The 25,904-nt window shown below is 38.0% G+C and overlaps 1 protein-coding gene across 5 annotated transcripts in view; it reads right to left on the bottom strand.

Annotated features, from left to right (window-relative positions):
- Positions 1-654: 654 nt before the first annotated feature.
- The window catches only part of ERG (ETS transcription factor ERG), a 148,162-nt gene continuing 122,912 nt past the window's right edge, over positions 655-25,904 (bottom strand). For 3 of the 5 annotated variants that reach the window (XM_082779292.1, XM_082779291.1, XM_082779293.1), the window contains 8 exons: positions 21,822-21,973; positions 18,104-18,307; positions 17,023-17,103; positions 14,899-14,970; positions 7,791-7,859; positions 7,370-7,426; positions 5,450-5,497; positions 655-2,624 (listed from right to left, as the gene is read on the bottom strand). In XM_082779292.1, coding sequence (XP_082635418.1) covers positions 2,104-2,624; positions 5,450-5,497; positions 7,370-7,426; positions 7,791-7,859; positions 14,899-14,970; positions 17,023-17,103; positions 18,104-18,307; positions 21,822-21,973 — 1,204 coding nt within the window. In that variant the 3' untranslated portion in view covers positions 655-2,103. Of the gene's footprint in view, positions 2,625-2,709; positions 4,001-5,449; positions 5,498-7,369; positions 7,427-7,790; positions 7,860-14,898; positions 14,971-17,022; positions 17,104-18,103; positions 18,308-21,821; positions 21,974-25,904 lie in introns of those variants that run through there. The other 2 variants (XM_082779295.1, XM_082779294.1) reach the window with 2 other exon arrangements.

The following is a 25,904-nucleotide window of genomic DNA, read 5'->3' as shown; positions in this document are numbered from 1 at the left end:
GTTTTGGGGCCCAGGGTACGGTGTGGGAAGCCTCTAAATCTAGAACAGAAAGAAAATATCCTGCCCTTTGTAAACAGCCAAGATGGATTGCAATGACAAATTAACAAGCTACTATACACTCCATTCTAAAGTGAGGAATAATGGAAATTATTCATTATTCACTTTATTTACTAATAATGATACAGTATGTATTAATAGGAAGGGGGCATAGTAATTCAACGTATGTGTCAGTATGAAGGTACATCTCAGGCTGAGATTATGCTGCATAATCTGATGCCAATGAAAGATAATTTCTGGGTAACAGGATTCTTCCTTAAAGGACTCCTTTAGACTTCATTTTCAATCTTGGCCATGAAGTTGTCAAAGAACTGGGCATGCAGTCTCTGGGCAAAAGAAGTTTAGGACACAACTGGCAAGATGCTGTTACAAAGGTTTGCAAACATTTTGGCAGAATTGTCTGGAAAAGAATATACATAGCACCTGTCCACATTTAGTTTATGCTAAGCATTGCTACTTTTTCCTACATTTTCATGATTGCCAGATTTCACAAAAATTTTTTAAAACAAAATGCCTAACATAATTTAATTTGGTGAGAAGAAGTTCTGATAGGTGTGTCAGGCACTGAAAATGCAAATGCAAATACAAACTACCGTGTCAATCTGAATTGCCATGCTAGGCCAAGCTTATTTTATTACATACATTCTGCATTCTAAGTACTAATATGTTCATAATGTAAACATTAAGCATACAGAGTTAAAATTCAAGGCCACAATATTTTGATTGTCCCTTTTTGTGTCTTTGGTTGGCCGAGATCAACTCGTAGTGTATAAATGCATAAGTTATATAATAATTATATAAAAAGGAAAAAATAACATTGACTTGTATACTTCATTCTGACAAACGCACAGCGTTCGCGACTCAATAAAGAAAAACTGGCGCCCGCCTAACAAAAATACTTAGATGATTTCTGATTTTGGCAGTCAAGGGTTGTCTCTTGCTTTAACCAATAGAAAAGAAACCCCCTTAATAATGATGAGGTTCTAACTGGTAACTTTTAAATATAAAACACAATTCCAGTTTTACTTTTTTTTAAAAAAGAGATGCATATTCTGATTTCTGAATTCTTCTGCTTTTCCCTTTTTCACTTTTTTATTACTCTAAAAACAAGTCTGCTCCTCCTGTAATACTGGGAATGGTATGATACTGAGCAAAATGTTTCGCAAGTCCAAACAAGTATTTCTTCATAGTCCCAACACTACTAAGTTTTCAGTCTCTTCAGTCTCTACTGGTGAAGAAGTTTCTTTTCTCCCATTCTCACCGCCTTTGTCCTCCTCTTTCTCCTTTCCTCTTCCTCTGTCAGGTGTAGGCCTCTGATCTACTATCATACACTTGCCCTTCAGCACGTTCTCATTTCCAATGTTTGGCTCAGGGTTCTTGTAATACTGTCAAGGAATCCTAAAGTTTGGGTTGTCTTCACAGTTTGAGTAGCTGATAACACGCTGATGAATGGAACGCATGTGATTTTAACCAAAACAATGCCTTTATATTCCAAATCACCTTCCACACTAAACCAGTCCCTTTTGTTGATATGTTTCTATTTTTTAAATACAGGTAGTTTTCTTTTTTCTTTCTTTTCTTTTTTTCCCCTACCGCCCCCCTCTTTTGTAATGATTCATATATTGTGTTAGGTCACTATAGACTTATCCTTATATTGCTGTAGTATAGTCCCAGTTTTGCATTAGCAAGATATCAAACTTTACACATAAGCTTATCAACTTTTTAAGACCACTAGCTTTTGTAGGTTTTCCTTATCATTTCATGCTTTTACCTACAATAGTCTATTGTTTGGTCCACAGAGTCGATGCCCATATACATTACATTTTAGTATCTTAATACTTCATGAGTATCTCCTTTAAATCCCTACTACAAAAAGTCTTTTTTGACATCTATTTTTAAATGTGTTTTTCCCAGCCAAACCATCATTTGTCTCTAGGCACTTTTAATTCATGTACTCCATTAGAGTTCATTGCAGCTCATCAGGGACTGTGTCCCAGTGAGCAGTGTCTTTGTTTCCTTTTTCTGGTGTTTCTTTTTTTTCCCCACTTAGTAGTAGGTGCCAAGATGAGAAGGCATATGAGCTGCTGGCAGCCTGGTGTTGGGGTAGATACCTCCAGTTGGTGAATTCCAGTATGGATTAGGGGCAGCAAAAAAGCTGGATGAGGTTACAGGCAAAGCAGGGGGGTGGGGAGCTACAAAGTTCATCTTCTGGGGGTGTGCATGGTAGGAGCTCATGTAGGGGAGGTCTGACGGGTATTTGTACATGGATGACTCCGGGGGGTGAGGCTGGAGGGCCTGAGCGATTCCATGGAAATCAAATTTGTAGGCATAGCGCTTACCATGAACCTTAGTCATAATATTTTTATCATAGTAGTAGCGGAGTGCACGGCTGAGTTTGTCATAGTTCATGTTAGGCTTGCTTTTCCTCTCCCCCCAGCGCCGAGCCACTTCATCAGGGTCGGTCATCTTGAACTCCCCGTTGGTGCCCTCCCAGGTGATACAGTTGGAGTTGGAGCTATCTGAGAGAAGCTCCAGCAGGAACTGCCATAGCTGTATCTGCCCACTCCCTATTAGGGAAAAAAAGAATGGAATTGTCAGGACTAGTGAATAATAAAGTTAAGACACCAGTTCTTTCAGGCTCTCACATAGGACCCTATTAGGAAATGTTGCAATGTCAGTTCCTACTTCTTACCCTAACTAGTCCCCTTTCTCCTAGCCCTGTCTCATGAAATCTTAAAGAGCAGAGATAATGGTAATGTGTCATGTTTTCCCTCATCTGGGTGGCAGAATGCCATTACATGGAGATTTAATAGTTACCTAATGTCATTCAGTGTAGACAATTGATGGGGAAATCATACAGTGCTCATTTAGGAAACTAATCTCTAAAGTTCAGGACAAACAGCTTTTACTTGCGTAACATTTTGCTTGTTCTCACAGCATTATGTTGCAACTAAATGTTCTCTGCTATGGAATAAGCCTACACAAAATGGAGAAGTTTAGAGAAAGCTGGACTCATGCCAAACCATATCACCCATTTGCAGCATTTGTGGAAATGCAGAACGGAAACTTATTAGCTTGCTGTTGCACTGCATACAACCATAGGGCAAAACATTTGCAAAAACAGTGAAAAGGTCCATAAAATTCATTCTCATCATTGTTCTGTGTCAAACAAGAGTTTAAACGATTACTGAAGTTAAGACATAAAACTGGCTTTTTTTTTTTTTTTTCCTCCCTCCTCTGCCAATTTCATTTTAAAAGGAAAATAATTAGTCTGCTGTCAACTTTGCAGAAGTGTGTTGCCCAGTTATAGGAATAAAATTTGACCATTTTAGGCAATTGAAAGTAGATCATGAAGGGCCTTGCCACTGATATTCATGTTAAAAGCTTAGCATTTCTTAATAAAGCAGCACTTAAATGATGCAAAATACAGCTGAAGCAGCTTGCAAGGCAATCTGTTTCACAAGCACAATGTCAGCAGAATTTGCCAACCAGCTTGCATATGCTAACTTCTAAGTACATCTCTGACCAGGATTTGGTTGAGTTTCTTTTTTTTTCCCAAACCAGATATGTGGGTATAATAAACAAGCTTTTCTTTGGAAAGCTTATAGCGGTAAATTATAATATCAAGCTAGAATAGCATCTGAAATCCATTAGCAGTTTATACTTCAGTGCAACTGAAACCCATATTCATTTAAATGATATTTATCCAAACTGTCCTTAATGAATTTCTTCTGTTCCATTAACATGCATTAAATAAACAAACAAACAAAAGAATCCATGGTATGAGCAAGGCATGCAAGTTTTAATACACGAAACATAACAAGGGGATTAGCCTTTGAAAATCAATAAACAGTTCAGCACTGGACAAAACACAAATTTTTGAATAAGCAATCCAACATATGTTCTAACATAAACACTTGCCTTCCAAATGTAATATATGGTCCTATGAAAATAAATGGTTGCTGTCAATTTCCTTTTAATGAGAGATTAATTCCACCAATTTATAAACACACAAAACATGTTAAAGCACAGGAATGATGGTGTGTAGAAATTCCATACCCACATGTTAAAAAAGTATCCCAATCCAGATTACTTTAGTGTCTTCCACAGTAGTGAAGGCTACCAAATGCACACTTGACAAAATTGTAAAAGCCTGAGACTTACAAACAGATTAAAGGGAGGTAGCCTCCCCCCTCCCCCCCCCCCCCAGCCCCCTCCTCCAATTAAGATCTGTGTTACCTGGAAACCTAGCACTTGAGGTCATTGGGAAAGCCCCATTCTTAATACTTAACTACTTTCCTATGCAATGCAAAAACTGTCTAAAAAGTTATCTAATACAGAAGTGCTTGATGTCACTTGGGATAAAGCAAAAGGAAATGGAGCAGTATTTTGGCAAATTTGTTCTTGGAGAGGCTGTAAGATTGTTGTTGTAAGGTGAAACATTACTGGGGGTTGAGGAGACCCACAATGTGGAAAAAAGCGCACTGCGCCCTTCAGCTGTTAAAGAAAGGGAAGTAGGAAGTGGCACAAATAATGTCAATCTATTGTGGCAGATTATGTGCTTGATTACAGTGGTATATGGCCACAGTGTGTCCTGTGGACTCAGAGCAGCAACAGCGAAATCTGCACAGTTCACAATTCACAGTTAACTCACTAGGAAGGATCTTCATCTTCAGCTAAAATACGCTACAAGGCCCTGTCTATTATGCACCTAGTTACCTTCCTCTTAGAGTGGGCTAACATTTCTGACATGTCTAATCCAGTTATTCTTTGCAAATAGATTCTGCTTTCCCATTTTGCACATATATATTTGTTGGTTTGGGTTATTCATCCAAAAAATATTTTATTTGCAAGGTCATTATGTCATTGAATTGTGGATTAACAGAATCTACAGCATATATGACACACATCAGTAAGAGACACATGCCCTTCTGGAGGAGTACCTGGAGGCCAGAAGAGATATCTTACAGCACCTAAGAAAACTCCCAATGTCTAGGCAACAGAAGTGAACCCCTATTGATATAGTTACTGGAATCTACTGAGACATTTGACTGAATATAACCACCTATTCTAGGATGAGATAAACATCTATATTAACTACATCTCCAATGATTATCATGGTAAGTAAGACACCTAACTCATATCTAGACACCTACACTAAGACACCTGAGTTTGTGTCTTAAGGGTGGGACTGACATCTGTGAGCTCAATCCCACTCTTAAGTAATTCAGAAACACAATCCTGTGACATGTTGGCTATCATCAGCTCCCACTGAGCCATACTGAAGAATGGCAAAGTCTGTCACATCACCTTCCGACTCAGGCCTAAAAATAGGAGTGGGGGCACTATCAGAGAAGAAAAAAGCTCCTAAATCAGCAAAGCCCCTTCTCACCTGGATTTGCAAGACGGCTGCTGGTCGGTCCAAGAATCTGATAAGGATCTAAAAAATTGTGAAAGAAAGATTTTAAATCACGTAATAATGTAATGTATTTTAAGTACTATTTTTAACCCTGTAGAGGATTAGCGAGTGCCACCTGATGACACAGCAGGACCAACACTGGCAAAAGTTGTTCCTTTCCCTGCATCACAATATTTGCGTATTTTCCCTTAAAATTTGGTGTGCAAGTGAACAGTTGCAAGGATACGCATTTGCTTTTTTTTTTTTTTTTTCCTGTATTACTGTGAAAAAACAAATGTTCAGACACACTGTAAGTTTGGTCTAGAGGTATTCTGCTTCCCATTTAAACAAAGTACACAAATACACAGATACCCTTTGGAACTATCTACCCTTGCAATGTGCAAGAGCCCACAGGCCAGAGTCCCGTTGCTAACCATGGCACGGATGGGGTGAGGAAAGGACAATGATCTCTCATCTTGAGGGGCTACATTTGCTTTCCCCTTGTCACTGCTACTTCTTTCTGTGCCAAAACAGACTCCAAAAGAGGGCAGAGAGGGCATGGCTGAACCCAGGCAATGTGACTGGGTTGTTTCTTTAACATCACAGTCCAGTGAGGGATCTCCTGAATCAACTTTGCAATTGGGGTTTTCCAAATCCCATAACATCTCAATGACTTCCTCATGTGGAAATGAGGATCCCCTGTGGAAATGAAAGCTGATTTTGACCTGAACTGAAATACAACAGGAAAAAGGAAAGACTGTGACAGAAGTAGGAAAGACAAAGCAATGGTCACCAAGTACAGTGTGTAGGTCCCTGTATAACAATCATGTTGCTGGGCTGTCTCGTCTCTGAACAGCTGTTCTCAAATGGCCATCAGTTTTACAGCCAAGAATAAAATCAGGTTACATTTCTTACACATTTAAATAATCTGGGCAGCTCACACACAGCCATTTAATGGTCCCAAGGACTTACATAAATCATCAATATATTTCTGGAAAGATTCTCATGGTTGGGAGGCCAGATTAGATAAAATGCTATCTGGGCAAAAAACAGTTTAATACTTCCCAGGCAGCATGCATGTAAGTTAACGAGACATAGTCATGTGCACAGTCTTATCCAGCTATAACAAAAACCAGAATAATGATTTGAAATCCATGTGATAAAAACAGGCTCAGAGTCTTCTGAGCTAAGAATATCCTCCAAATCTCCTGTATTTCCTACTTCTACCCTTTTGTTGTTAGCAAAATCCATCACTGACTCAGACTGCACTGCTTTCTAACTACCTATCTAAGACAGTTCTACAGTTTAGTTTCACAGTAAGGGCTTAAGTCCTACCCCAAGGATTAGCTGCTTTGAAACCACAAAATGCACCCATCTTGCAGAAACACTAGTCTACAATTCAATAAACCCCTATTTTCTCCTCACAGTTTCTTGATAGGTTGGAAATCCTTCTCTTTTTCCTGTTTAATTTCAGGATTTTAGGATGTAAAATTCAAATAGGTTTCTATGTGTTATAATCCACTTTCATCTCTTTGTTTATGCATATTTTCCAACTGCTAGCATTTCAATTACTGTGGAATATATCTTCTTTTGACATCTTTATCTTCCAGCTGTGTGTCTAAACTGAACATAGGTACTTTGTTTAACAGCTTTCTCACTCTGAAAGATTGTCATTGCCACTAAACATTACTAAAAGCAAGTTTTAATAGCCATGGGAGACTCCGTCTAAGATCCAGCTGCAGAGTCAGCTCATACACAGGTCTAGGGAATTACTCGTCACCAGCTGGAAATCTCATTCGTGCACTGAATTAGATCTTACAATTGGCTTCTGGTTGGTAGGAGAGAGATGGCCTTCTGATCATGTTCAACAAACCCTGTCACACCCAAGCATAATTCAAACAAAATGACACCCACCTAACTGAGGACGCTGGTCTTCTGTTTTGGGCACTGTTGAGGATGATGGCTGAGTGGCTGAAAATGGAGAAATCCATGTAGTTATTTTTCCAGTCTGGAAGTTGTTCTCCAATCCTGTGACAGACCACATGCCCAGGACTCCTGCTGTTCACTACTGAATGATGGTCACAGTAGGATTTAGGTTTGTGAGACTATACGGTCACAGACTTGATGAAGCCTGCATTCAAGGAACATGAGACTGCCCCATAACTCCACCCAGCATTGCCTATACACAGCTAACAGTCTTTCCAAACAAGGCACAGGTATAAGTCCTTCTGAGCTGAGAGCTGAGATAGCTGCTATCAGTTCACCTCAGGGTATACCTGGATTGCAACAGATGTGCATTGGGACCACAAGCTGGACATATGCAGATCTTTTTTACCTTTTGACTGAGGAGTGGGGTGGGTGTGACTCGTCCATGCTGATCTCCTGGCTTGCTCATAAGGCAAATCTGCAAAGGAAAAATACAGTCCTTCATGCAGATATGGTATAAAGTGTTACCTGTCCATAAGAGGCACATTTCTGGGTGATTTGTTGGACTAGAAAAATCACTGAAATAAGAAGAATACTCCTTGTTAAACCCTTTATTGTCTGTATGATTTCTAAAAATAAGAGTATCATATTGTCTTCTGTAGTGCTCTTTGGAGGTGCCTATTGTTAGATGCCTGAAATATCTGGCACAAATGCTCTACAGAGTCCAACATTTCCAAATGCTCAGAGTACTCCCTTTGGTCATCTTGTCTGACTGATATGTTCAACTCCTGCACTTGACATAAGCATTGGTCAGGCTTATGAACCACAGTAGGCCTCAATATGACTGTTCCCTGAACTGGACAGCTCATTAATAATAGAACACCAGGTGGGTGATCATGGCCGTGACCATGAACAAAGAGCCCTTGAACAGGTGACTCACTGAAATTCCTCATGGAGAAATGGCAAATTACATCAAGAGGTTGAAAGCAACATGGTAAGATTCTAAGTCTGACTGCAAGCCAATCACTTTATCTTATACAGATATCAAGCAGTCAGAGAAAGCCTAATCTGAGCACTCCTTGCTGAAACAGCAGGCTGCACAGCAGTGATCTCCCTTTGGACTGGGACACCTCTCAAGGTTACTCCTTGAGGTCAGGAGATCCCTACAAACTACATTTGTTGGTGAGTGAAATATTAGTCTTTAAGGATACCTGATTTATGTTAAGATTTAGCGACTTAAATATGCAGTAGATTAGTCATTGTGACTCTTGTCATCATAATCAATTAACTATATCAATCTACTTAGTATAACAAACTAAACTGCTGCTAAAACTGTGTATTGGATAGCTCCTGCAACACCTTCCTCAGCCAAAGGTACCAAGGAATGACACACAGTGTGCAGTGTGGACAATTTATACTAGAGCCTTGTGGGAAAAGTCTCCCAAGAGGTCAGAGCTCAGATTAAGAATAAACTGTGTGACATTCCCTTCCAGACTGTGTATGTAACAGTATTTTATTTTAAGAAGATAGACTTCAGTTGATTTACTTTGCAATTCTTTACTAGTCTGTTCCTGTTATCCCTTGAGATTAATCAAAGTTTATAGGTTGAATTTGAGAGTTTCTTTTTCTGCAGGGACATGGGAAACAACCAAGTCTTGTTTTTGTCTTTTGGAGATTCTCCTAAACTACTATTATATATTCTTTTTGTTCTTAGTGGCTCTCAGTGGTGTCATGTACTTTATCATGCTCTCTCCTTGATATTATTCCTCAAGCTTGCAAGTCCTCTTTTCCCCAGATGCACCCTCTGGTCTAATTCTCATCATCTAGCATTTTTAGAGTAACTAATTGTTGCACTTTACTATTTTCACTCATTTCTCTTTTACCAGTCATTTCAAATTTAATAATTAATTTTCTTTCACAGTTCCTCCCACATCACAGTATCCTCACAGATCTCTAAAACCTTAGAATGTGAAAATAGTGAACATGCTTAAATGTTAAGAACAGCTATATACACATATTCCACATATTCTCTATTTCTTCCAAAAAGCGATGTTTTTTTTGTTTGATTGATTTTTTTTTTGTTTGTTTCTTTTTATTTTGTTTTGTTTTGTTTTTCCTGCTTCATCTATTTAAATATACCTTTCCGCTTCTTGGGACAAGCTGCTTAATTTTATGTGTCTAAACTAAATTCTCATTTACCTTTTTCCTTTTTTTTTTTTTTCACATATGCATTACTTTTATTTCAGTCAAATGGTTTAGTATATAAAATGAAGAAACTAAACCATAAAAGCTTTATTCATAAAGAACTAGAACTTAAAAGCTTTCTTGATAAAGTATATGCACGAAATTCAGTCGTTCTTTTTACCCTTTGAAATCTTTTGCAGTTGCTTGTGCTTTTCTATGGCTGGCTTACACACATTAGCTGAAATTGTTGCCAAGATCATAGAGTTATGTAGCCTGCCCATGATTTCAGTAAGGTATCAGTACCCTCATCATAGAACTAAAGTGGTGCAAATAATGATTGTTAACAATGCTTGTGCTTTATTTTAGAAATTATTGGAAATGAAAGCAATTGGGAAGTAAAGAAACAGTCACAGACTGGCTCTGTGCACACCAGATGTATCTCTCTGTCCATTTCCAAGCACTATAAGCAGGAATATCAAATGCAAATAAAGTGTAATATGAAATTCAGAACCAAATTGCTTGTAATTTATTTAGTCTGTTTGGCCTGAGGAACAGACTGGCACTACCCAGCCATGTTGTCTCCTGGAATCTTACACTTCAAAAACTTTGCTTTTGCTGACATATGCATTTTATCGTTGTATCGCATTTAAATAACTAGTGCCTTTTTATCCCTGGTTTCTTGAGAACTATTCCAGAGTCTCATTTTTCAGATACTTGGAGAAAAAAGATTGTACAAGCATTCATCTCTTAGCAGAAAATGGGTGTGGAACTGAATCACATTGATGTCCTGGACAGGTTGAGATCAACACCTGCTATCAATTGATGCAGTTGGAGAAACCTTATCGCCTGAAAACTCACAGAAATTCAGAAGCATTCTAGTCACTTTTCCAGGGTTTTCCAAATTCTTCTTCTACAGAAGGGAATAACTCAGCCATGGTGCCAGTTGAAGGACAGTGTTTGGAGGTTCAAACAAGTCCAGGATCTTCTAAACAAGACTAGGTACTTACAGAATAATAGAATCATGGAATGGTTTGGGTTGGAAGGGACCTTAAAGATCATTTAATTCCATCCTCCCTGCAACGGGCAGGTACACTCCCACCAGACCAGGCTGATCAAAGCCCCATCCTACAAGACCTTGAACACTTCCAAGGATGGGGCATCCTCAGCTTCTCCAGGGAAATCTGTTCCAGTGCCTCATCACCCCCACAGTGAAGAATTTCTTCCTTATATCTAATTTAAAGCCATTACTCCTTGTCCTATCACTACACCCCTGACAAAGAGTCCATCCCCAGCTTTCCTGTAGGCCCCTTTTAGATACTGGAAAGCCACTATAAGATCTTCCTGGAGCCTTCCCTTCTCCAGGCTGAACAACCCCAGCTGCCTCAGCCTGGCTTCAGAGGAGAAGAGCTCCAACTCCTTGATCATATTTTTGGCCCTCCTCTGGACTCATTCTAATACTTCCATACTTGTGGGTATTCTCCTCTCCTCTCCTCTCCTCTCCTCTCCTCTCCTCTCCTCTCCTCTCCTCTCCTCTCCTCTCCTCTCCTCTCCTCTCCTCTCCTCTCCTCTCCTCTCCTCTCCTCTCCTCTCCTCTCCTCTCCTCTCCTCTCCTCTCCTCTCCTCTCCTCTCCTCTCCTCTCCTCTCCTCTCCTCTCCTCTCCTCTCCTCTCCTCTCCTCTCCTCTCCTCTCCTCTCCTCTCCTCTCCTCTCTTCCCGCCCTTAAAATATTTATATATCTGTACACTGAGAGGGCTGTGTGATGCTGTCTGCTTGTACTCAGTGGCATTTACTGACCTGAAATACATGTGGTACAAATTTAGTACTGTGAGAAAACTTTTGCCTTTTAATATATCATAAAATGTTTTTTTGACCACACCCTCTCCATTAATAGAAAAATCCACTTATCAGCCTTGCTTGAAACAGCACAAAATTCCAACTTTGTTCTTAGTTCAGAATTGCACCTTGATAAACATGTTGCTATCCTAGATAAGCAGATCTGTTCTTGTTCGTGAAAAATTAGTACAACATGTTCTTATCTTGGGCAAATCTTTGATGGGAATGCTTCTGTTTGATGAGACGTAGACAAACCCATATTAGGTCTTCCTGAGCTCCTGATAGCTTCACTGTGTTACTTTCAGCTTGCTGAAACCTCGTGTTCTGTTGTAAAGGTGACTGAAGTAATATGCTTTTGTTATTGTAATTCATTATAAACATTGCTCATTTCCTATTCGCTATTGTAGTACCTTAACAATGGTAATGCTTAATTACCTTCTCCAAAATTGCATCCCAGGATTTGGCAAATTCAATTTAACCTTGTTTATTCCTCCACCCACCCTCGTTTTTGACCTTTTTCATGTCATCAAATGATTGTCCCGAGAGTCTGCTATTGCTCTTCGATGAAATGTGATTTGTTATGGAAAAGCTTGTTTGCAGTCTAGTTGACATGTAGTGTTTAACAGAAAGGAAAGCCAAGGAATAATTCAGTAAAATAGTTTCTTGACATAAAACTGAATTTCTGAAAAAAAATCTTTCTTTCTAAATGAACATTCTGACCTTGAAGATGTTTGCCAGATCTCTATTGTAAAAGATAAATTAAAATAATTCTTTCAAAAATCACTTGATATTTTGTTGCAGGAAATGCTTAGTTAGGATACAGCAGCTCTCACAGAAGAATAGAAGCGTGTTATATCCAAAGTACAATTCTCACAAGGAATTGTATCAATACAGAAAGATGAGTTTAATGTTAATATAAAGTGTTTTGTTTTGTAGATGTCAGGATATTTTATTTTGATAAAAATGCTGAAAGGAAGGGTTTCACAATATCAAATTTTAAAAAGATTTAAAAAAAAATATCTTTTACTTCAGAGAAAACTAGTATTTTATTTTTCCATCAGAAATTAGGATAAAAATGTATATATATATATATTAAAAACATAGAATTTCTCCTGGGATAGAAAAGCCAATTTTTGTTGAACACCACTGGAAATATATCGATAAAATTGTATTATTTCACAACAGACACATTCTAGCCTTCACCTGAAATCCTCTCAGTTGTCATGGTTATTTGCTATAGGACACCCAGGTACCTCTGTTCTTATGTCGCATGCTCCTTTTCATTGGAAACTACTGACAGCTTTGGGCATCTAGTATAACATTGCATAGTTAGTATTTGATTCTACATCTATGATGTGTCTTCTCATTCATATTCATGTCCAGATTCCTCTAGGCCATTCAAAGTTCTTGGGTACTACAACAACTTGTGATCACGAGAGACACAATCTGCTTTAATGTTTTGTGAAAATATCTTTCCTTTTAACTTCTTCTGAAAATTCTTTTTTTCTAATACTGGGAAACAGACAGAGCAGGTACTCTGTGACACTCTATTTGATAATTATATCATGATTCTTCATTCCTAGACCCTGAGTTGAACAATCTCAAACTTTTATATCTTTCAATAGGTTCAAAAGATTTTCCATATTCCCATGGCTTGCTCTAAACACCATTTCTGCAAATAACCTTTTTGGTGATTCATATGGTTTTCTATACAAGGCCACAGTGTTGGTTTATTTAATGGTACAATCAGATTTCCCATGCAACCCTCCACTATGCTCAAATATAAACAAATATAAACAAATATATGCTATATTTGTTTACTTTTTTTCACTTCAGCCAACAACTAGAGCAGTGGCTTTCATTGTGCCATAAATAAAGTTGCCTATGTTTAGCTCTTCTTTTATGACTGAAGAAGGTTAATTTCAGATCAGTAAGATATACAAATAACTTGTGCTTTATACTGCATTTATCAACTTGTATTTTCAGCTGTTAGCATATTGACAGTTCATTTATCTCGACTAAGACTTCTGGGCTACTTCACATGGATCCTTTGGAGGAATTTTTGGTTCTGAGTAATGTCAAAATCTCATGCTATCTCCAAGGTCTATACCAAATTTTATTGTGTCTTTTTTCCCATTACTATTAACTATTTATAATGTGGGCAATGTTAAAGCACCCACGATTTAAGCTGTTTACTTTTTAGACTTGGTAGCAGGTTAGTTGGCCAGTTCTTGATTTGTTAAAATATTTTGTTTCTTACAATGTGCTAATGAAGTTTTATTGTAAATAGTTGTGGGGAATCTTGGTAAATTCCTTGTGAAATTCAAATGCCAAATATACAAATTGGATCTGTGGTTTCCTTTTTATTCACTACAGCATTGCTACAGATGAATAATTCTAGCAGAAGAATTTCAGAAGAACCTAAAAATTGGGCAGGGTGGATTTATTCATGTGTTGGTCTGGTAAATGTTTCCCTATCTATCTTTTTTTTTGTTTATGCATTAACAGATCTACAGACAGGCACATATACCTGTATATAAATGTACACAGAATAGTTAGTTGCATATACTCTCCTGGATTATGCCCTACAGCATTGATAAGACATAAATAAAATATTTATTATTAAAAAGAAAGGCAAAGTTTTTAATGAGAGAAAGTATCTTTTCAAAAGAGCTCAGTCAATTCAAGTGTATGTCCCTTCAGACCACTTGGATGTATGCCTCTGGCTCAGTTACGGGTTTCCTTTAAATTCAGTATTTTGTTCCAACTCCCCTCAATGTATTACTATACTTTATGCTTATTACTGAAAAAGCAAATGTCCAGATAAGGCAGTTTTCCAACATCATTAGTTGTGAAGGGTGATGCAAAGAAAGTTTTTTATTTCATAGCAATGTCCTCATCTTTGTAATTATTCCCTTTAGCCTTTCACAAAACAGCACACCCACAATACTTCCATGGACCTCACACTTCTCAACAACAAGAACTTCCTTGTGGTTTGTTTTTACTTATTCAGTCTCTTAAATTCATGATCAGATGTATAAAATAAAAAAAAAAAAAATAGAGAGCAAGAGAAATATTTTAGAGTAGTTTTTCCCAATATATTTCAACTTACAAAGGAGGATATTCCTGACTCATTTCACAGACAGGGAGCTAAAGCACATTGAAAAGTGACTGCACTGGAATCACACAACAGAACCAGTGAACACAGCTCTAGTCTTCTAGAGCTTCTTCAGAGCTTCTTCACAGCTCTGGTGTCTAGAACACTAGACTTCATTGCTTTAAAGGCAGAGATAAATGGATGACACAGATGTTAACTTTTCTATTTAATCATCTTACTCTACACAATGTTATATATGCAGACATATATATAAAGGTGTACATAGTATGTGTGTACATACATAATATAACCTATCATTTATCAAGAGAAAATAGAAGGAGTAAAAGACAGAGATACTTCAAGAGATCAAATGAATAGTACAAAAGGTTGTCATTGTTCATACCTGGCCTGGTTGTAATTCTTTGTGTTGCTTCTGGATAAACTGATGTATTTGGAAAAATAAAAGTGGCACCTCCTAAAGAGAAAGAAGAAGACATAACACCTAAAGATTCATTTTCACAGTCCCTAATTCCATTGATACTTTCCCTCTTCTAGTGTGTCTAAATGAAGACTCTGAATATTTTGTACCTTAGGAATGTTATATGAATACTGCTAGCCTTTTCACCTGTGTAAGTCCTCTCATGACTGGTTACATGTCCATGTAAAATCAATGTTAAGGGGGAAGAGAATCAAGTTCAGGAAATCCTTACTGCCCTCCCCACACATCCCCACCCACATGGGCAGGTTGTTTCATATCTTCTGAAATAAGACTTCTTTGCCTTCTCTTCATGCTTGGAAGAACATGCACTTCCCAAACAAGTTCATATTTCCCACAGAGACCGCAGAAAAAGCCTATTCATGTCAGTGGCATCTTCTCACAGACCTTGGTGGGGTCTGTGTCAGACCCTCAGAAACCCCACTAAAAATATTTCTTGATAATAGAAAATGGTATCTCACATCTCAGGAACTGAAATTGCTCTACATCAACAGACCTCTAATTGCTATTTCTAGGAATGTGAAAAGGGTCATAAGGAATTATCTGTGTAGTTACTCCTGACTTCATGAGGAACTTGTTCCTAATCCTTTTGTGGCCTTTTGAAAACCCCACTCCAAAGCTCTTATGCCAATGGAATAATTCAATTTTTCCTGTGGCAATGATCAATGGCATAAATGCAGACAATCTCATTTTGGTGAACTGTATTTTAAAACAGCGTTGTCAGTGCACACATAGAAAAAGATAACACATGGAACTGTTGAACGACACTTGGATAACAGTATGTGGATGCTGTTTGGCAAATTAGGATTTGGGCAGCCAAAGATGGAAAAGACTGTAAAGGCCATCTATTTTTAAAAAGGGCTTAAGGCTTATTCCAAACCCCATCAAAGTCAATGGAAAAAAAAAATCTGTTGCTTTTGGTAGGATTTCCTGAATGCCTACAGCTCACAGTAGGACTTTATGTCAAATGGCAAACATCTAATCTCAGTGAGAAATCTTCTGATCTAGTTCATTTCTCTATGAAACTCACTGCTATTTACCACAGTGAAAAACTAAGTGAAATATGATATATTGCCTTTTTTTTAATTTTATTTTTCATTTTACTTTTTTTTTCTTTTTTTTTTTTTTTTTTTTTGATTTATCCTTTGTATTATCTTTTTCATTTCTCATAAATAATTGTTATTTCTGGTCACTGTAGGCAACTAATACACTCAGGCATGATCATGCAATATTCCAAACAACTTTAATCAATATGCATACTATATTATATGTACAATTCCATGCCATCCTCTGTTGCACAACTGCTAGAGAAAGATAAAATTTGTTCTGAATTACATGTATTTTCATAAATATTTTAAGTTAAAGTTTGAAATACACATTTTTGAGGCTTTTGTTGTGTTGTTCTCCTACCTACATTCTATACTTCCTGTGCTAACTTAAGAGAAGTGTGAGTACTAACAAAAATCATTTTACATTCAGAACAGACAGTGGAGATTCTAACATCGAATTTAGTGGAGATCCCAACACAAGACACATATTATAGCTGATAAATGAGATGAGGTAGCTGCCTAAATAACAATTTTATTAAGTCTGCAATATATGCTGCATGGGAGGGGAAATGGTCCCCATATATCACAGCATTTAGGCAAGCACTGCCTAAATGCTTGCACTTCTGAGCTCCAGCAACGTTTTTGGGATTCATGGTATAGATCTGACAGTAAAATAAGACAGAATGAGGAAAAAGTTTTCAGAGACAAAGGCCCCAAGCCTGCAGTTTATCATGTGTTAGGGACCCCATTAGCTTGTAGAACACAAGAAATTATCAGTGGGGAAACCATTTTGCACCATCTGGCCCTAAGTGACCCCACCTTTTTTTCTGTGTGTATGTGCAAGAAACACACACACAACAAGGAGAGGATACGCTCATCTCTCTCCTTGTTTACTATTTCCACTTTGAGCAAGCAACCCATAAACAGGAATCCTGTGCTTTTAGAAGATGACCTATAGCAACGGGAGCAGTGCCAGCATTACCTGTGTTTCTAGCATGCATTAACCGTGGAGAGTTTTGTAAGGCCTTATCAACATCATCTGAAGTCAAATGTGGAAGAGGAGCTACAAAACAAAACAAAAAGCAACACCAAAATGAAAAAAAAAAATGAGAATTATCTTTTAAAACCATATTTTCCCATAGAGGATTGTTTGAATGTGAATCTACCAACAGTGAGTTTCAGTCTGCAGTTTGCAGGGAGGTATGTGTGTTATAGCTTAAACAAGAGCATTCATTTGTTTAAAATTATGAATGCAGAATATTTCTGGCTGATTATTGATAGTGTGCGTGTGGAGAAGACTGCACCGCACTGGTGTTGCAATGCTTGTTGTTTTTTTTCTTTTAAAACCATGTTCATTTTAACTTCTTTAAACTGAGGCACACCTGCGAAATTTCCTCAAGCTTAGATAAAAGTGCTCAAGTCAGGAATTCACTAGTCCCTTCTTTTCCTTTGAAATGCTTCTACACTAGAAGTAATTTGCATTTGGACTTCAGGGACTGTTTTTTATTTTTATTTTTATCTTTTTTTTTTTTTTTTTCCCACAAATCTACAGAACTTTTATTCAGTTCAGTGAAATCTTTCTTATCCTATTCAGAGTAGAGCAAACTGCTACTAGTTCTTAAAATCATGCCTGGAATTTGCTTTATAAATCAATGTTTGCACTATTATTTAGTGTTCTCATTGTTAAAATGGAAATAAAAAAGTATGTGACCAGAAAAAACATTAGCACTGAGTCCCATCTGATTTTCTTCCTATAGTGTACTGATAAATATGCTGGGGTTCAACTGAATTTTGTCTGAGATGGATATGCATAAATATTGCCTAACTCTTATCTTCAACAAACATGAGCAAAAGCCAACAGAAAATAATGGGATTTTTTCTTCAAAATCAAGAGTCTTTGGATCGGGCTTCTTGTTATGTTCCTAGGATTAGCAACATTAGCAACAGAGACATCTGAAAACTCATCAGGATGTATTCATACCATTCAAATCAATAAAAATAAAGTCTGATATCAACTACAGATTGGTCATAAGCACTAGCACAAAGACAGAAAACAGGCTTACTCTCTCTGAGGTAGTGTAGATGTGACAGGAGGATATCTGCATTATAGCTTGGGGTGAGTCTCTGGAAGTCATCTTTGGTCATTTTACACAACTCCTTCCCATCAATGTTCTGGAACAACAAGATGTCCACATCTGGGAGACCATACTCCTTCACTGCCCACTCCAGCCACTGGCGTACGTGGTCTGTACTCCATAATGTAGGATCTAGTGTTATTACAAAGCATAAAATTAGTTGGGAGGAGAGAGTGTTGATGTGCTAGATCAGTGCAAAAAGAATGTAAACCAAATTGGAGAGACTTTAATCCCCTGCATGCTGACTGGTGGAGGTACATGAGGAATTACTTTGTTTTACTTGGTGGAGAGGAGAATAACTGTCCATTGAAAAAAACTAGTGAAGAGCTGTAAACCCTGATTATTAGCAGGAAGCCCTGATTATTAACTGTTGGGCTCCTTCTTCCATTTAATATTTTCATCTTGCCATTTTTCTGAATTTCTATCCACAAATTAACACAGACTTCTTTCCTCATGTAAAGAACACTATTCAGAAAATCATTTAAGACAGTCTATTAACAACACTACAACCTGCATCTGAAAAAAAAAAAAAAATCAAAGCTCTCAGTTGAATCTGTACCCTTATTCAAGAGAAATTTCCACTCAAATCAATATTACTATTTCCTAGAATAGGCTAAGCAAGCACTCAGATTCGACTATTTATTTCATATGCTAGAGTGTTATTTTATAAACTAGAGTGGGTCATATTAAAATAGTCTGCACTTCCTTTCCTAGACTTTTGTGTTGCTTTGCTATATGTTCCCACACTTGCATGGCTTTTTACTTACTACCTGAAGTATTGGCAAAGCCACCGGGGGAACAAAACAAGAACAAGCCCAAATACCTTGAATCTTCAAGAGCCATATTTGAATCTCCAGTTCTAACTTAAAGTTTTGTTTTGTTTTGTTTTGTGTTCTGTTTTTTTGTTTGTTTGTTTGTTTTGTTTTGTTGTTGTTGTTTTTTTTTTTTTTTTCCTCTAAACTACTCATTTCTGCCTCTTCCGTTCTACTTTTTGCTATTCCTGTGAGTTAGAGCAAGCGAGCAAGCCCACACCAGCCTGAAGGTCCCTAAAGACCTGCAATGCACATCTTCATAATGGAAGACAGAGCTCCTGGCATGAAGACTTTATACTTTTTGCAGAGAAAAGTAAGAGCCAAGGAGACACATATTCCTTAAGAGTTTCTGCCTTTCAGCACACAGAGGTCAAATGGCTGTAATCCATTGCACAAAAGTCTGCAAAAGAGCTGGGACTTGAAAGACAGCCTAAATATATTTTCTATGTATTGACTTCTCTGCCATATTATCTCTTCTGACCATTATTCAGGTTGATCTGAAGGAGGTGGGGACCTCTTTCCATTGACTAGACACTATTCAGTGTCTGTCATGCTGCTCATTCCCAATTCCTTACTCATCAGTACTTCCCCTTTTCTGATGTTTCTCTTGGAATTTTAAGTCAGAAGTGAAAGTCAGAGTACTTGATCCTCTGGAGCTTCAGGGTGTTTCTCCATTCTCACAAGCACACCAGAAATCACTTAAAATAACCCCTCCATCTGGTGTGAAATATGTAGCAAACCACAGGGATTAAAGTCTGATCCCCTGGAGTCTGGTTGAGATCGCCCACACCTACAGCAGAGAATTCCAGCAACTACATTTAATATGGGTTGAAGTAAACAACCAAACATCAGGATGATTACCAAAATATTTTCATTATGCCTATTTTTAAATGTTTCTTATTTATCATAACTAATGAGTTACCACAGTTGGAAATGTGAATTTTGCTTTTTTATTGCTAAACATTGTCACATGAGTAGCACACTGCCTATGTGGTAGCCAAAAAAAAACCAAACACTACTGATTTTTACCTATATCTTTCTCAAAATAACAAGGCTGTGACTTTGACTATCTTGTACCTTGAATGTTGTTGTAATTCACCTCAAAACACAGCTCCAGAAATACACTGAGAAAAAAAAAAAGATCTTGCTGAGCTAACCATGCTGAGGTTTACTAAAAGACTGGAAGAAGTGACAGCCAGCAAGAAGACTAATGTTTGTTTTAGAACAAAATTCATATGCCATGAGTTTCAGTGTGGTCTGCTTCCAGCTAGGCAGGACACCTCATTATTCGGTGCATCACTCTGCTGTGCTTCAGAAAAGAACTGTCAACACCATTGCAGAGGGTACTGCAACATATTTGTCCACACATATCTTGACAAATAACTGAAATAATCACAGCTTGCAAAATTGGCCACAGTTAGGACTCTTGCATATATTAGCAACTGAAAAACTGTAAGAATATTAAGCAACATAGTAGTAGCAGAAATGTTTCTGAGAGGCACATCTATGTTGGAGAGGAACTAGTAGCAAAACATTCCCTTCTGTTTGCAAATTACAGGTATTTGTCATTTGTGTATCCAGTGGTTTATGAATACGTATATATTTCAAGATGGTCTAATGCTTGGACCTCAGAAATAGTCACGGTATTTTGCAAACCTAGGCAACAAACCTTCCAGCAGAGTTTTGTGTGGAAGATGAGGTACACCAGAGTTCAGCTAACTGCTGAATCCCATAGCCAAGCTCCCACCAGAAACAAGAATTTCTCAATTATGCTCTTACATTGCAGTAGAGTTGTCAGTTTGCTCATTAAAATGTATTACACTGTCCAAACTGAGGGAGTAACCTAGATAAAAGTTTTTCATGCACTGCCTGATTTCACAGATGCTATTCTGCTTTTAGCATGCTGAGGACCACACTGCATTTGACATTTTCAGGGAAATTATGTGGTACAGTGATCCATTTTCCTTCACAGAATCATAGAATGATTTGGGTTGGAAGGGACCTTAAAGGTCATCTAATGCTAACCCCCTTCCATGGGCAGGGACACCTCCCACTAGACCAGGTTGCTCAGAGCCCCATCCAACCTGGCATTAGACACATCCAGGGATATGGCATCCACAAACTCTCCAGGCATCCTATTCCTCCCACCAGACCAGGTTACCCAAAGCCCCATCTAGCCTGGCCTTGAACACTTCCAGGGATGGGGCATGCACATCTTCTCTGGACAACCTCTTCCAGTGCCTCATCACCCTCACAGTGAAGAATTTCTTCCTTATATCTAATTTGAATCTACTCTTTTTTAGTTTAAAGCCATTACCCCTTGTCCTATCACTACACCCCTGACAGAGTCCTGCCCCAACTTTCCTGTAGGCCCCCTTCAGGTGCTGGAAGGCCACTATAAGGTCTTCCTGGAGCCTTCTCTTCTCCAAGATGAACAATCCCAACTCTCTCAATCTGTCTTCACAGAAGAGGTGCTCCAGCCCAACTTCTTCCCAGACATTCCACACCAGCCAGTCCATGGGGTTAGGAAATGGAAGTTGCCGTTTATTTTGCTCACTTCAGGTGAGGGTGAAATACTCCAAAAAGGAGTGAGGTAAGTCAGATAGGATCTGAGTGCCTGTCACTAGCCAGTTCTGCCTCTGAAACAGGAAGAACAGGTTGAGGAGGTGGTTTCATTGTGATATTTTTCATCTCATTCTCTTAATAGCTCTGGGAAATTACTGCTCTTCCTGATCACACTGCCACTTGTCTTCAAATCTACTTAAATGAAGTTCATAGATTTTTTGAGGGAAAATGCATTTGTTTGCATGAAATTTTTGTGTAGAGGGTCTAACCTGCTGGCACAATAACTCTTCGTTCATTGGTAGTCATATTTGGGGGTGGAATGTGCTTCTCTTCCATGTAGCTTCCATAGTTCATCCCAACATTGTCTGAGCCGCTAACCATTTTCCCTCCTTTTGCCACGCTGCAGTCATCAGGTGAATTCCTAGACAAAGAAGAGAGGTGTGCTTTGATTATTATTTCAGTTCCTACTAATATCCTCAGCAAAGAATCATGCTGAACGAGATGGAAAAAAATGAGACTGGAGCATCAGGAGTGGCTGTCGTTGGTAAACTCTACCCAATGACTACTACCCAATGACTCTGCCGAATCCTTCAGTTGCTTCAGAAAAAAATTACCAGCCTCTATGAGCAACATATTTCTTTTTGGGGGTATTGGTCTCCTTGTCTCCAAACCTGTAAATGCTAATGTCTTATTTCTGGAAACTGGGCTAGAATGGAGGCTTTTTCATGAGCTTGCTGAGCCTGATGGCTGCACGGAGCTGTGCTTCTCTCTCCAAGCATCTCACAGACAATTCAGCAAAACATAGTGATGCACTTAAGATATTAGAGGAAAAAAATACAACAGTTCTCTTCAGGCATGGACAGCTTTCCACCTCCACTACTGTCATTGTTTCATGTGAGCCACACTCAGTTGCACTTTATGTTATGCAATGTAGACATATTTCTGCATATGGCCTACAGAAAAGTAACATTTGCCAAATCCGTGATTCAAAATACCACACGCATGACTGGAAAAACCTTTCAGCTCCTGACTAGTGCAGTCTCCATGGTACTATAGTCAAGAAATGGAAATCTGCAGAGGATCTGCAACCAGACACCTCTTTAATTTTGGCTTTACTTTCTGAATAGAGTCTTTAGGTTTAACATCCCACAGTGGGTTCCCTAATGGTATTTTAATTGCATCACAGTTTTCTTCCTGGCAGACACAGACATATTTGTCCCTTAATTTAATGTCTACAATGTGTTTCATCAGAGAGAGAAAAATTGTTACAAAAAAATCAAAAGAAAGAACAGAGCCATAGGGAATACCTTTAAATGCAAAGAGGCTGTTTGGCAAGAGAAGGAGGGTGTTACTTGGGTTTGGGTTTCTTCAGTGATACTACATTGCTAACAACCTTTATTTCAGTTCTGCCATTTAACTGCTGAAATTGCAGTATGGTCTTACTACACCAGCAATAAGTCAGGGTGTTATGCTTCATTTCGGTTCCTTGCAAACTAACTAATTTGCAGTCCAGAGGACTGAGAGACCCTCTGAGGACCTAGACTCTGGGAAGGGTATTTCAAGATCTGCCATCATCCCCTGGTTCCAAAAGGGTTTCACCAAGAGCCTCTTGCTCTCCCCAGCTTGGAAACCCCAGCTCTTGATGCAACCATTGCAAACATTAGGCAGCAGTGTCACTGTAAGGTCACCAACGGTCAGGCACTCTCCCAGAAGTGTTAAACTAATGTTTGAAGACAAAAGAGGAAAAATAATATACCATTTAGCCAACTGTCTGCTCAACATATAGCAAAAGGATGTGGCAGATATTTTATCCAATGCCTAAGTGACTCAGTTGTGTTGTCTGCTCAGCACATGTGTCAGGAACTAATGTAGCTATTGTTTCACGTGTGTTTTAAAAAATAGTTAGCTTTTTGAAAGCTGAAAAGATTTAGTATATATCTTACGTACTATAAATACATTTTAAACATATCAGTTTTCTCTGTGCCTTGATACTGTGTATTTATCATATTATGTTAACATATATACTAAACAAACAAACAAAAAACTGCCGATGGTGTTCAGTTTAAAAAGAAAATATATCACAGAAATCATTCCAGAGCTACTGTCATCCTTTAGCAGGAGGAACAGCATCCTGAATGTTGCCTGGGAAACGTTGGCTGCACATACCTTTTTCAGGTATAAAATATCTTGGGTGCTGCTTAACACAGTACATCTGAAATCTGGCTTGTGTAAGGGTCCTATAAGTACATGTCAGCAACAAAACTGAATAATACCCACAAGGGAAGATACAGCCAGCATGTGGTCTTGCCTGTCATTGAGTGGTGGTGAATTTAGCCTTTCCAACAGAATCAGAATACTTGGGCATTATTCTCTCAGGTTTAATTTTTCTATCCCACTACATACCTATAAATATAATTCTGGGAGGCAGCTTATTTCTGCCTAAATGGAGCTAAGCAAAACAAAATAACTTTTATTTCAGACATAAGCATGTTGAAAGTGAGCTTTTGAGATGATTGCTTGTGAATAAAATGTTGGCTTTTTCTGTTTACCTTTAACAAATAGAAATGGCATCTATGTGTAAACGAGTCTACATAGTAAACATGTATATTTGGATCCATGGCCCTCATTTGTACCTGTGCAGATGCCCACCCTAACTGCCAAGGTCATGTTATGTTACCAAGACAAAAGAAAGGGCAATTTGACTCATGCACTGACTGTTTTTGTTGTTGTCGTTGTTGTTGTTGTTTTGTTTTGTTTTGTTTTGGTTTTGGTACATTTTGAGGAAACAGAGAACTAGCAGCATCCTTCGGCCTAACTGCCAGTTACTTTTTTTTTAATTTTTTTTATTTTTTTTCCCCGGGAAAAGTAACTCAGGATACAGCAATATCAAAATATTAACGCTGACATGAAATACAACATCAATATTGGCCTAAACTACTTCCACAGGCAATCATACATTAAAATAAATAAATAAATAAATAAATAAATAAAAAACTAATGTAAACATGGAACAGTAAATGATGTGAAAGATCCACTGGTAGCACACAGCTTTTGGCAACCTGACAAGGCTGCTGAGCTGATTTTCTGATTTGAATATAAACAGAGAGAGGGTGGGGAAGAAGATCATAAATAGGTCATAACTTTTCATTAAAATCCAGAAGGAGACAGTCAAGAGTTTTGTCGTGTTAGTGTGCTGGGTGGACAAACAAATCCTCAGTTCAGCAAATCTTCTAAGATCATGTTTAATTCAAGCATGTAAGAAGCTCTATAGGAGCTAACAGGACTACTTGGGCATTTTTGGTACACATAAGCACATGCTCATCAAATTGAGCATGTGCTTATGTGTACCACTGAGCCAAAGCTTAACTCAGATGGCTGGAATTGACTTCTATGACATAAAAAGCAAAACTGAAAATGCAAGCAAACACCAGAAAATGGTATTTTTAGTGCCCAGAACAACAAGAGAATGATTGTATTCAAAAGTAGTTTTTTTTTTTTTTTTTTTTTTTTTTTTTTTTTTAAGACATTCTGTGAACCTGCCTTATTTCTGAACCACCAGGGGAGCAGGGGCAGTGGAAAAGCAGCTTTCAGAACATGTGCCCTGTGCAAAGGGTGCAGCTCCACAGTGATTCATCCTCATCTCCACGTCTGAAATGAAACCTGAGATATTTTTCTTCTCAGCTGCATGTTATTTTTACCCTTTGTAAATATACTGAGTTACACCTGGAAATTACCCAAATAAATAAATAAATTAAAAGTGGAAAGACTACAATCATGTTACCCAAAAGCATTTTGTTCAGTCCTGAGCTGATACAGCTCTGATTGATGATAAAAGTGTGTTGAAGAAAGTATTTCTCCACGGGTCCTTGGACCTGGAAGCCTTGTCTTTATTCAGTGTTACTTAGAATCAAGATGTTTAAATTTAGCACCCACTCCCACTGAAGCTGACTGGAGTTTTGCCAGCCATTGACCCTGATGAAAGCAGATGTGAGTTCATAAATAAGTGTATGAAACACTTTTTTTCCTCTTCACTTTGCTACTATTTTCCCCATGTGATATAGAACACCTGTGTTGTGTTAAAATGCAAGGTGTAAGAAAAACAGAGATTAGGAACCAGCAAAATTTTACATGATCATGCTGACATTCCTATAATAAAAATTTCCTGTGGTTTAGTAGTTCTGAATTTCAGAGGAAAATAGAAGAGAATATTTGTGTTCTCTAAATATCTGTACAGTGTCTTTCTAAGTTAATTTAGTAATCACAGTTTGGATAACTTCCTTACAGAGTTACTTACAGAAAAGTGGTCTCAGGACAGTAGAGATGTAACAGAATACCTTCAAAGAGATTTCCAT

The sequence above is a fragment of the Aythya marila genome (genome assembly GCF_965140915.1).
Source record: "Aythya marila genome assembly, chromosome: 1".
In the NCBI taxonomy this organism is placed as follows: Eukaryota; Metazoa; Chordata; class Aves; order Anseriformes; family Anatidae; genus Aythya; species Aythya marila.
Note: the sequence above shows the minus strand (reverse complement) of the source record. Positions and strands in the feature narration are given on the sequence as shown.